Genomic DNA, 12,695 nt, shown 5'->3' on the forward strand with positions numbered 1-12,695 from the left:
AGAGACTTACAAAACAGATAGCTTTACCAGTAAGTATAAAGAAGAGACTATTATATTAAAATAAACACATTTGAAACTACCTAAGTGCATTAAAGAATAATAGACATCTTGTCTTAGAGTTATACATTTTCAAACAAAAAATGTAATACCATTTTGTGTGGAAAAATTCATAGCGCCAGAGGTTTATGTCCAAAAAGGAGACAGAGGAGTCCTGTAATTTTATTTGAATAAAGGCAGAGGCCATGAGGCATTTCCCATGGGGTCTTTCAAATGGTTTGGGAATGCAGCCCCCTTTCTATCCTAATTTCCTGGATGCATCACTCTCTTCCTTCCCCCATTGGCTGAGGTACTTGGAAGGTACAGACTTCCTGAATCAGCTACTCTATATCCCCCTTTTCTGTGCACCCCTCCTTTTTTTTTTCTTTTATATAGCAAAACACTGTTCATAATTCTATTAAGCCTTTGTTCTTTTTATCAAAGTTCAGGAATTTAACATGGCCTTGGCTGAGCAATGGCCCATGTCAATTAGTAACATTTCCTAGAACTGGTAGTTTCTTCTGTTTCTTCACTATCTATAAGTCCCTGGCCCTATCTACAAGCAGATTAACAGTCTGTTTTTTGTAAAGACACATTCATCTTATTCCTTTCAATTTAGTCAGCTAACAGGCCCTGCAGTGGGAATTTCCTTTCAGCATCCAGCTGAATTTCCTTTCAGCATACAGCATTGCTTCAGCTGTAAATATGCTGGGAGTCATTACACACCCTCAAACTTAGGGTATGAAAAAATCTTTCCAACTAATTTAAAAATCTTTTCATGTGAAAAAACTATCCGACTAATTTAAAAATCTATTTTCTCTGCAGTAGTAAGTCAAGCTCTGGGCTGAGCTCTTAAGCAAGCACTATGTGGTTTCAAAGTACTCCCTTCCATCTTCAGTGTGGAGGTTGCTCTGATTTGCAATTTATGCATCTGAAATCTGATTGTTCTTCTTGCTGAGAACACCCATGAGAGCTGTTAATCCCAATGAAGGCACATGGAATGACTGCAATTTCTCCTGCCTCTGCTAAGCTGAACTGTTTCTGGTCTGTAGGGGTCCTCATGCCAGGCAGTGCTTGGCAGCAGCCCAGCAGTGCCTAGAGGAGAGCTCAGCCATCACAGCAGCCAGAGCAGACCTGCTCCTCTGTCCCAGACTAAACTATTCCCACACTCCAGTTAGAGCCATTAGCAGGTGAAGATCAATAAGCACATCCAGAAGGATTTTTGGAACTCCTAAAGGGATGCCCAGGTAAACAGTGAAAAACTCTAAAATTATTTATTTAAACATAATTATCCGACAAAGGCAGAATTACGAAGAAAAGAAAGGCGCCAAATCTGTTTTTTAATTGAGGGTGGGTCTTTATAAGAAAAATGCCTAGCTAGTGACTTGTGGTTACTTACCTTGCTCTAGCCAGGTAAAGAGACCTCAGAAGAACCCTAATAATTCTTCTTGTTACAAAACACTGGTTGCCAGCAGACCTAATCTGCCTTACAGCTTGAGAGAGGAGAAAGAGCTTGAGTTCTTTGGGCCTTCAATCACAGAAACAACTTCATCCACCATAAACAGTCACAGCTCTTCAAACCTAACTTAAAGTGCTTTTTCAGGATCAGTAATGGTTTTCCTGAGAAAAAGGACATGGTCATATGGCAGGCCTCTAGCAGGCGTAAGAAGAAAAGCAGATCTTGGTCTTGTACTTCCAATGCATAACTGACTTCTCCTATGGCTCCTTCTCACAGGCAGAGTGCAGTTTCAAGGACTCTGCTCTGTGTTTAAAACCAACAAAACCCTTATGACCTTTGCAGCCCGCCTCTCTCTCTGAGGCATGCTGCATGTTCTCTTGCTGCTTTTCGTTCAGTCTGATGCTCCATGAAGGGTAGAGTGTTCTGTCTGGCAGGTCATCCCAGCCAGACCTGGTGACACAGCTGCTGCTTGGCTTGAGCTGTCCAGAGTGTGGCTTCTGCAGAAACATGCTGACTCTTTGAAAGACAAGGCAGAAGCACTGGTGTCACTGCTCATGGAAATGCAAATGAGGCCAAAAACCCCTGTCATCTTCTGGTCTTTCTGGCAGTTCTTTGTGTTGCAGCCTCTTAAGTATCTCCTGTGGGAAATTGTCATCTCATATCTTTTCTGTCCCTTCAGGATTTTCAGAAGTCCAGTCTAGGCTGTGTCACAGCTGTCCGTAAAGCCTTCCAGCAGATCAAGGACCTGTGCCTGAGTGGAGGTAAGAAGGGAGCCCTGCAAATAGCTCCCAAGGGCAGCCAGCATTCCCAGACATGGGGGGAAAATGTTGATACTGCTTTACCTCAGCTAGTTGTTCAGATAAGTCAGTGCAGATGCCCATATGGCTTCCTCTTTCTGCTTGTACAGTTTATATTTTTCTTTTATTAACAGTTTCAGTTAGCATTAAAATTGGTAACCAATACTGAAACATAAGTGTGGTGTTACATTTTATTTAAATGGTATGCTCTGTCTCACCCCTCAAAAATGTACCATTTATTCCAAGCCTGTCATCCTCCCCTGAAGTATCATGTATCTGTAATCCCATTGGCCAAAGTTTTATTCTGCGCCCACCTTGAATCTCCCTGTTAAGCTGTGCGAGGGAGACCAGGCTCTCTTTTGGCTCTTATCTCCCTAGGCCCTTCCCTTCCCGAACCTTCCCTTCCTGGAACCTTCCCTTCCCTATGCGTGTGGTGCCCGTACCTTGAGCGCCCACTGGTCCTTCTTCCCCTGCCCCCCTCCCACCACCCCACTGCCCTGTCTCTCCTTGCAGTAGACCAGCCATCACTTGTGCTGTTGTCCTTGTCCCTAGAGTGGATGTAGGTTGCTAAACACCACCCAGTGCAGCAGCAGCAGGGGCAAGAGACCTTAAATCACTAAAAAAAATATATACTTGAAGTGTTTAGTTTTTTAAAAATCTCTGTAGTCCTGCCTTGATGTGTGTTGGAGTCAGCATAGGAGGTTCCTGCGTGCTGTTGGGACTCCTCTTTCCTAAAGACTGTCCTCAGAGTGTGAAATGCCCCTTTCCCTGGCCCTGGTGTGGGGTTTTGGGGAAGGGGAGAGGCAGTGTGTGGTCAACGCTTCTGCTGGACTCCTTGCTCGAGGCAAGCTGCTACTCCCCCCTCCTGTAATAGCTACACGCCTGTCCAGACCCAATCCAAGGCAGATCCAGCCTTTCTCAGCTGGCTGTTTCGGGAGTGGGGGCAGCGGAAGGATGTTGGCTCCATGCACAGAGCTTCCCATGCTCCCCTTGCAGTGTTGTCTCCTGTGTTAGTCATGTCCCCCCACCACCCCAGAGCCTTGCCCTCACCCAGCACTCTGATGGGCCCTGGGCTGGGAGAGCACAACTGTCCATCAATAAACGGAAGCTGAAGCATTTGAAGGGAAAAAAAAAACAAAACAAAACAAAAACAAAAACAAAAAAAAAACAAACAAAAAAAAAAAAACCAAAAAAAAAAAAACCCACAAAACTAGGGAGAAAAGAGCCAAAAGAGAGCCTGGTCTCCCTTGCACAGCTTAACAGGGAGATTCAAGGTGGGTGTGGAATAAGACTTTGGCCAATGGGATTACAGATACATTATACTCAGGGGAGGATGACAGGCTTGGAATAAACGGTACATATTTGAGGGGTGAGACAGAGCATACCATTTGAATAAAATGTAACACCACAGTTCACCCTTTTTTTTGTTAGAAAGAAAAGATGAAGAGAAATATGACAATTAACAACTTTAAAATAAGCAGTAATTAGACCATTTTGCAGCATAAAAATAAATACAATTGCAGTGAGGATTATGTTTTAAACAGTCCATTTGACTTGATGTTTGCCTTTGGTGGTAGGTATTGTTCAGTTCTGAAAGGGTGCTAAATAGTTTGGTGGGAAGTAACCTTTTTTATTTTTCTGGAATAGTTAGGGGATTGGTAAAAGGCAAGGTACAGTTATTTTAACACAGCACAAAGATAAAATGAGCATTTAGTTGTAATAAACAGGTTATGTGGGTCCATACAGGTGAGCGCTTAAAGGCCTTCAGCCTTTGGCACTAAGCTCATATGAGAGTTTTGGGATTGGCCTTTTCAGCGTGACTGGCCCAATGGTGTCACTTTTTCCAACTGGCTTTTTGGACCACCACAGCCACCCCTTTTAGGCTGAGGTGCCAACTTCTGCTCCCCCTCTCAGGGACAGGGAATCACCTGGAGCCCCCCTGGACTCCAGGCAGGTTTGCGGCCTCAGATTCTCACCCTTTGATCTGAGCTTTACTGATTCTTTCACCTTCCAACTGGTTTAACCCAGAAGACCCCCCCAGTTTTAGGTCTTTAAAAGAAAAACAAAAAGAAAAAAAGGAAATTTGGCTTCAGCTACTACCTATACTCAGGGAGCAATCACCACAAAAACCATCAAAATACTTTCCCAGACACCATTTTAGGTTATCAGTCACCCTCAGAACCTACTGAGGACAGCATAAACCCAACAACGATTTTGATTCAGCAGTCTAATACTATCTGAACACTCACTATTAAAGAAACAATCGAAAACTGCTTCTCATTGGATCTACCCTTGTGACCTGACAGGCCTCTGTTTTCTAAAACTGAAAACAGGACAATCTGCAATATGAACACACATTTAAACTAGAAAAGCATAATTGTAAAAACTACTTCATGGGGACGAGAGGGAAATGGAGAGAAGACAGGTATTGGATAAGAATGATAAAAAGGTTAGAGGGTTTTAGGATAAAATGTTCTAGCTGACAAGCTCTTTTCAGCTCAAGTGGATAGGGATTGGGAATTGGGGAGGTTACGGGGAGCCAGAGACTCTGCGAAAGAAAAACCTTTTCAGGGTACCCTGCGCCTTCGAGCGGTTTGCTCCCAGTGAACTACCCAAAATAAGAAAAAAAGGGGTATGGATTGCAGAGAAGGATATTATCCTGCTCTTGGAGTAATAGGGGAAGGAGATCATAAAGTAGAATTTTCAATTCAGTGAAATATACAAGGCTGTTAAAACTGGTATTACAAAATTACTTAAGATTTGGGTTTTGGTTTCTTAGCATCTTCTACTTCCAGCTCCTACCCTGTGGGATTTGGAAGGCGGAAGGTGGCAACTAGGAGTTGGAGGGGAGAGACAGGGAAGGGGCGGAGTACGGGGGAGAAAAAGCGGGAAGAAAGGGATTTTGGGGAGGAGAAGTAGAAGATGGTGCCGTTCCATGTGGCTGGAGCAATCTTGGCTGACACATGGTCATGGCTGTGTTGGATCTTTAGGCCATGCAGCCACAGCACACATGGTGGTAGCCATGTTGAGGCTTAGCCGTGTGGTTGCTGTGCCGGGCTTAGCAGGATGGAGTGGATTCCCAGGGATTTGTTTAGGGGAAGGTGGGTTAGGGATGGAATTAGGAAGAAGGAACAGTGACGGGGGGAGAGAGTAAGACTGAGGAAGGAGGTCACAGAACTGACGAAAGCAGTTTTGGGGAATATGGGACTCAGGCAAAGCTGAAATCTGCTTCCTCACCTGGTGGCTCCCCTGCGGAAACTGGTGGGCTTTGATGCCTTCTTTCACTGCTGCTGTGGTCCAGGGCTCAGGCTTGGCGGTCTGCACAGCCCATCCGCTCTGGGCAGGGGGCGACAGGCTTGGCCCTGCTGCCACAGCAACGGTGCTGTGAGTGGCAGGCAGGGTGCACTCCATGTGGCTTCTCTGGGTGCCGGGGCGTGTGGCAGGCCTGGGCCGCGCTGACTGGTGGTGGTGGGATGGTGTTTCATGGGGCCTCTGCACGGTGGTGGTGGGGCCGCGACTGCAGCCTGGCGTAGCCACCCACGGTGGCAAAGGCAGTGCTGAAGTGGTGTTCTGCGGGGTTCTGCGCTATGCCTGTGGGGTGATGGAGGTCCATTTTCATCTTAGGGTTGTTGGTGCTCAAGCCTCGTGTTGGGCGCCATTGTTGCTGTTTGTTTGTGGTCCCTGGGAAGTCCCTGGGGGACCCCTAAACCGTATGTTCACTGGTAACAGTAGGCAGGCAAGGAGACTCCACGCAGCTTCTGAGGGTCCTAATTTGATGAGGTTTTATTGGGGGTCCCACCCCCGGGAGCAGCATGGTTTCTGAAGGAGAAGGGGGGAAGGGGGAGAGAGGGAGAGCCTAGGGAGAAAAGAGCCAAAGAGAGCCTGGTCTCCCTTGCACAGCTTAACAGGGAGATTCAAGGTGGGTGTGGAATAAGACTTTGGCCAATGGGATTACAGATACATGATACTTCAGGGGAGGATGACAGGCTTGGAATAAATGGTACATTTTTGAGGGGTGAGACAGAGCATACCATTTAAATAAAATGTAACACCACACGTAAGTAGCTCTGTGGAGCTTTGCACAGTGTTAATGAAATCATTTTTTTGCACCAAATTGCAAAACCACTTGCAGGTAAAAACCACTTGCATAGTATTTACAGTTAGTAAAGCCATATGTTTCACCAGATACTTGTCCTTAATATCCACACCATGAAGAGCTGTTCTGGTGGGTATGACAGCTGCGTGACTCAGCTCACTGGACAGATCTGAGAAATATGTGGAGGGCAGTCTAGGTCCTGAAGCAATCATCCAAGTCCCTTTCATCTCCAGTCTTGGACAGTTAGGATAGACTGGTGAAGACCTCTGCAATGGCTCCTAAGTAGGCTGGACCAGATGCCACGGGGTGATGCAGCATCTCCTGGAAGCCATATGTGGTGTTGGGACAGATGTAGTGGCTTCTGGGTCTGTCTTGAGCCTTGGTCTGTCATGCTGTGTGTCAGGAGCTGGGTGCCTCCCAGCTGCTGCTGGTCCTGGAACTGCCAGAGGAGCCCAAGGGATCCTTTTAGCTTTGGGTAACAGCAAGAAGAATGTTACTGTTAACCAGTCAAGCTCTTTGAGCTCTGCCTGGGGCAATGCTTCCTGCAGCTGGGTGTAAGGTGGTCATATTTAAGGCTTCAGCCCTCAAGTGTGTATCCAGAGTCAGGTCCCAGGCCGTGGTTTCCAAGCAAAAGCAGCCATGTTCTAGTGGTCAGCTGTAGAACAGGATGGGGACAGGATCTGTGACTCCAAAATGTGGAGGATGAAAATCAAGGGAGCAGCTTTCTGCAGCAGAGAAGCAAAGGTGTATGGGTACACCTTGAAGGAATGTCTTTAAAGATGTATTTCCTGACTCCAGCTGACCTCTGCATCCCACTGATGTTTGAAGGCATGTCTTGAGATCTTGAGAATCTTGAGAATCCTTTGTGAGGACTGTTCTCATCTGGTAGTTCTTACTGTAGATGCACCCTCCTCCCAGGAAGCTGCACTTTTTTTTTTTTTTTCCCCTAGGGGTGGTGGTGGTGGTGTTTATTTTTTTGGGATTGGGCTTTTTGTTTTCTTTTTTAAAAAAAATGTAATTGTTTTTTTTCTTCCCTCTGCCAGTTTTTCCAGCTTTTGAATCTCATTGGTTCCTAAATGTTGTACCTTGCTCTCCTGCACGAGAGCTTGCCTGGGGTGCCTGCCTTGTGCGACACAGCAGCCCGGCCAGGGAAAGGGCCTGCAGGCATGAGCAGGAGCAGCCATCAGGGCACGGGAGAGGACAGGCTGTACCAAGCTGCTCTACTCACTGTTTCAGCTGGGATCAGTTCTGTCCCGGCAGGTGCTGATTCCTCCAGGCTCCCCCGGGAGTTCCATGAGGGGCAGAGCTTGGGCTCTGGGCCACACAAGGTTGTGACACTGCTCAGGGAAGCTATGCCTGAATGTTCCGTTAATGTGTGTAAATTTAGATGCAATGTGTCCTTTCCACTAAAAACGTCATCTTATGTTACAGCATCTTCTTACTCCTGAGTGAAACGAGATGCTGAAGCTTGGTATTACTTTCCTCTGTTGAAGTTTGTGTCTTTTATTTTCCTTTCTTTTGCAGCCTATGATGAGATCAGCAGCAAAATGGCCACATGCAATAAGATCTCTAACAAGGAGGATGTTTACCAGCTGTTTGGTTTTGCTAGAAATGCCTTCACCATGATGGCCATGATGGACTATCCATACAAAACCGACTTCATGGGTGACCTCCCTGCCAATCCAGTGAAGGTGAGGACATTGGTGTAAGTGGGTGACTGGAGCTTAGGACACTGTCAGGCAGACACCACTGGTGTTGGTCACAGGGTGACCAGTAGTGGTGGATGTTGCAGCCCTTCCAGTCTGACAGTAAATCTACACAATTGAAGCTTCTCTGTGATGGTGACTGCTGAGAAGTTTGCTGGAGTCACTCCTATTCTGCTCTGCCTTTACCTTGGACACAAACACCTGTGCAAGCTTGTTGACTTCAGCTTTTAAATACTAAAAACTTGCAGCTTTAAAAAAAGAAAAGAAGTAGCTCTGTTGTAGCCCATCTCAACATGCTTTCAGAGATGTATTTTTCTTGGTGGGTAAGGATGAAGATGTGAAAATCAGGCTCTTTTGAAAGTATTACCCAGGAAAGCTGACATACCTCATGTATAATGCAGAAAAATACCTGCTGCTATGGGGGCTGGGAAACGGGTGAACTTTCAAGAGAATCACAGATGGCAAAGTGTGGGAAAAGGGCCAAGTCCTCAAGGGTTTACAAAGACCTCTAAGACACCAGCTGCTTTTGTAAGGTACCAGCTTTGATCCCAGATCACCAGAGGCTGTTGCAATTCTTGGTGTCTTCTGGTGTGTTGTCAGGCCCATGGGACTTCCTTTGCCTCTGGCCTTGTGGCATTTAGGGTTCTTGTCCTACCTGGAGCACACTGTGCAAGAGGTCTCATAGACTCTGCTGCACTGGAACTCTGGACATGCTGCCTCTGGCTCCACCAGGCATCCAGTTTCCTTCTAGGGTCTGTTTAATGACCTCTAAAATGGAAATAATTAGTCTGCACGTTCCCCCCAATCCCTGAAAAGGCCATTAAAATAGTGATTGTAGGAGGAAATGTTGTGTATCACTGTGGCTCCTCCACAGCTCCCTAACTTGGTGAAGGAACTGTCTGCCTTTGTCCTGTCTCCTTGCTTCTATGTATTTTGTTGCTACAGGGGGAGAAGCTAAAAACTTCCAGACCTGTTGCATTAGGCCTTTGGAAAACTTCTGAACCATAAAATATGTAAATAATAATTTTAATGAATCTTCCAGCTTAGCCCTTCCACAAAGCAACTGGTAACTGTTCTGTCTGCCATTTGCCTGTAATGTGTCTTACCCAGGTTGGCTGTGAACAAATTATTGCCCATAAAGACCCAATTGAAGGCTTGTCTGCTCTTGTTGGTGAGTTAATATTATCAGTTTGATCTTTTATGTACCAACACGTGTTCTAGAAGCATCTATCAGTAGACCTGTCACATTGCTGTGTCAGGGGAGCTAGTATGACTCTGATCTCTCTCTGGGACATTTTGCCTCCTGTTGATTTTGTCTGTTGGGATGTCTCACAGTGGCCCATAGGCTCATTCTCTCACCTTTCCCAACTTATTCTTGTCATGTTTCTCAGGCATTGAAGCCCCATAGCCTGTTGTCTGTCCATGAGATGTGGACTTCTGAGATATTTAGTTCTTTCCTAGAAGTTTACCCATACTCTGGCTCCAGCAGTCATGGGCTCAGGGCACATTCACTGAAGGAAGTTTTCTGGTCTCCTTGTTGAGAACAAGTCCTGTGGTCTTAATCCAGGGGCAAGGCAATCTTAAATACATCTTGTATACACACATATACATTTATCTCTGTGAGCACTTATTTTGTCAGCCAGCAGTGTTTGTAAGGAAATTATTAATAGAGATAGAATTCAAAGAACTTTTGAAGAGTTCCTCATAAAATCTCTCAAGTTGCTTATTAAAAATGAGTTCTACCTTGGTCATTACTCAGAAAAACAGGTTCTGAGTGGCACCAAAAAAAAAAAAATTAAGGAATTCTAACAAATTTAATGCAATTTAGTATGACTGGGAGCCAATTTTTTTTTCCAAATGATGTATGTGCTTCAAGTCAGAAATATACCAATCCTTAATCACTGCTAAAGATATTTGGCTGGCAGCTAGAAGGTTTCTTAAAACACTAATATCTTGACAAACACTGTCAGATCTACTGAATGTATTCACATGCTACTTCTTCTGTGAGGAAGAGTGGTAGTCTTGTTTCTTTGAGATGAATAAGCCAAGGGTGGATTTCTTCCTCCCAGTTCTTGGTGTGCACCTCATGCCTCTCCCTGTCTCCCCAGCTGCATTCACTTGGTGGAGTTTAATCATACAAGAGGAATGATCTGCCATAACTTTAGGCAGGGGACTGGCTTTCCTCCATACTTGACCCTCTGTGTCATACAGGAAAACACTTTTTTCTACATGTGCTTCATCAGCCCACCTCCTGCCAGGCAGAGTGTAGTGCCATGGGCTGTGATGCAGAACTGGCAACAGGTAAATGGGGACAATGCGAATGGAGATACTGATTGCTTCCAAGGCAATAATACTCCATCTCCTTAATGTGAATCCATTTCTCTACCTGCAGAGAACCAGACTAGCACTTATCCATCACATCATGTCTCAAGTGGTTTTGCTGTCACATCAGGTTTGCTTGGTTCATGATAAGGGAAACTAGTGTCCCAACATCTGTTTGAACATCACAGGGCTCAGGGTGCCAGAGTTTTGATCCACATTTAGCAATCAGAGCCTCAAAAGAAATTGAATAAAATACCAGAATGGCATGGCTTGGAAGGAGTTTTCTTCTTGGGAAATCAGAGGAGTAAGCTGAGCAAGATGCTGGAGGGACCTGCTCTACTGGGCATAGCTGAAGCCCTGCCTGCTATCCAGGCTTTTAACCCATTACAAAAGAAATTGTCTAAATAGGACAATATTGCATTGAACTGGGGACAATAACCAAGTTTGTGTCATCTGAAGGAATTTGTCAGCCCCATGTAAAAGCTTTGCCATAAAGCTGGATTTTAACCTTGCACAGTTCCAGGCTCTGTGAGTTCTGTCCCATCCTCGCACACTCACGCAACCATTGGCTTGGTTTTGGCCATGTAGTTTCATGTGGGAGATGATGGGTGAGACAGCAGTTACTGACTGGCTTTGTGCTGTGTTCCCACCTGGCAGGGGTGTTCTACAACTCCTCTGGCTTGGCACAGTGTTATAACATATACCAGCTGTACCAGTCCTGTGCTGATCCCACGGGCTGTGGCATCGGTTCAGATGCAGAGGCTTGGGACTACCAGGTAAGAGGTTAAAGACCCCAGCAGGTTTCAGCTGCTGTCCTGTCTATGCCCCTGCCCCATGGCAGCTCTTGCACTCCTCTTAGGTTTGCACGGAGATCAACTTAACATTTAACAGTAACAATGTGACGGACATGTTCCCTGAGATGCCCTTCACAGAAGCTATGCGTGAGCAGTACTGTTGGAACAAGTGGCGTGTGAGGCCGCGAGCACACTGGCTGCGGACAAACTTTTGGGGGGAAGGTGAGTTGTACTGATTGCTTGTCCCTTTGTGTTACCCTGTAGCTGTCTCCCTGTTTCCTCTGTCCAGCTGAGCCCCATGAGGACAGGCACAGCACACTAATGAGTCCTGGCAGAAAGTCACAGCCTTGTGCTGACTTGAGCCAAACAGACCTTTCTGTATCTCTTTGGTAGAGAAGAGGATAAAATAAAAACTACCAGTAATTTGTTCAATTTTTTGATGTTTTCTGTTATTGGCATGTTTGCTGCCGTAGCCAAACACATTTGGATAACTGGGCAGGAAGGAGACCTCTCAATTATGAACTCTCTGAATTTCAGACCTGAAAAGTGCAAGCAACATCATTTTTTCAAATGGAGACTTGGACCCGTGGGCTGGAGGTGGGGTAAGCATGTGCATTCCTGTACCCTGAGCACAGAGCAGCCTTTGCAGGTGACATACTGCCCTCCCTCCCTTTCAGGGCAGCACTGGTAATTCAGTTTTAACCTCAGTTTCTGTGAGCAGCTGTTTCATGATGAACCACTGAACCACTGAGGGCTCTCGGGACACTACACTGAGTAGTGTCCATCAGCCAGGAATACTGATGGAACAAATGTGGCTTCACTGGTGCAGACACGGCAGGACCTTCCTTACCCACACCCAGGGTCTGAACCACAACCTGGTGTGTTTCTGTGTTCACATGCAGTTTCAGTGATGCCGGCCACGTGCTCCTAGCTCTCTCTAGTCTAAGCACACTTGGTGAGACCAGGTGGATGCTATGAGCAGTGATGCAAACTAGATGTTTTGTCTTAGATTCAACAAAACTTCAGAGTGCTGTCAGTGTCCAGTCTAAAATTTAAAAACCCAGGACTGGATTTTGTGTTAGTTGAGCTCCTGATTGAATACAGAAGCTCAGTGTTTAAGGCTGGCTTAGGGTGCATGGGTCCAAAGGAGACCTAACTTCCTGTACTGTACAGTACAGTACCTGTACTGGAATCAGCTGAAAGTTCCCACTTTGTGGAAAACATTCCCTTCATTTGGGACAGGTGATCTGCTTCATTCAGACTGTTAGCTGTGGATACCAGCTGTACCAAGGATGTCTTCCCATGCTTTTCCTCAGTCTTGCCCAGATCATGTTCCAGTTTTCAGAACTCAAGTCCAGTTCTTCCCAGTAACTTGGTGAGAACTGATCTTTGCTCCTTCTCCTCCCAGATAAACAGCAGTCTCAGCCCTTCACTGATTGCACTTACCATTAAAGGAGGTGCCCATCACCTTGATCTCCGGTAAGT

General features: G+C 45.8%; 1 protein-coding gene across 2 annotated transcripts in view; it reads left to right on the forward strand.

The window, feature by feature from the left end:
- The window catches only part of DPP7 (dipeptidyl peptidase 7), a 31,329-nt gene that overhangs the window by 16,744 nt on the left and 1,890 nt on the right, over nucleotides 1-12,695 (forward strand). The window contains exons 6-12 of one of the 2 annotated variants that reach the window (XM_054646605.2): nucleotides 2,175-2,256; nucleotides 7,913-8,079; nucleotides 9,205-9,265; nucleotides 11,074-11,192; nucleotides 11,276-11,432; nucleotides 11,684-11,812; nucleotides 12,619-12,689. In XM_054646605.2, the coding sequence (XP_054502580.1) occupies nucleotides 2,175-2,256; nucleotides 7,913-8,079; nucleotides 9,205-9,265; nucleotides 11,074-11,192; nucleotides 11,276-11,432; nucleotides 11,684-11,812; nucleotides 12,619-12,662 (759 nt within the window). In that variant the 3' untranslated portion in view covers nucleotides 12,663-12,689. The remainder of the gene's footprint in view (nucleotides 1-2,174; nucleotides 2,257-7,912; nucleotides 8,080-9,204; nucleotides 9,266-11,073; nucleotides 11,193-11,275; nucleotides 11,433-11,683; nucleotides 11,813-12,618; nucleotides 12,690-12,695) is intronic. The other variant, XM_054646604.2, reaches the window with a different exon arrangement.

This window comes from Agelaius phoeniceus, chromosome 21 (assembly GCF_051311805.1).
Source record: "Agelaius phoeniceus isolate bAgePho1 chromosome 21, bAgePho1.hap1, whole genome shotgun sequence".
Classification (NCBI taxonomy): Eukaryota; Metazoa; Chordata; class Aves; order Passeriformes; family Icteridae; genus Agelaius; species Agelaius phoeniceus.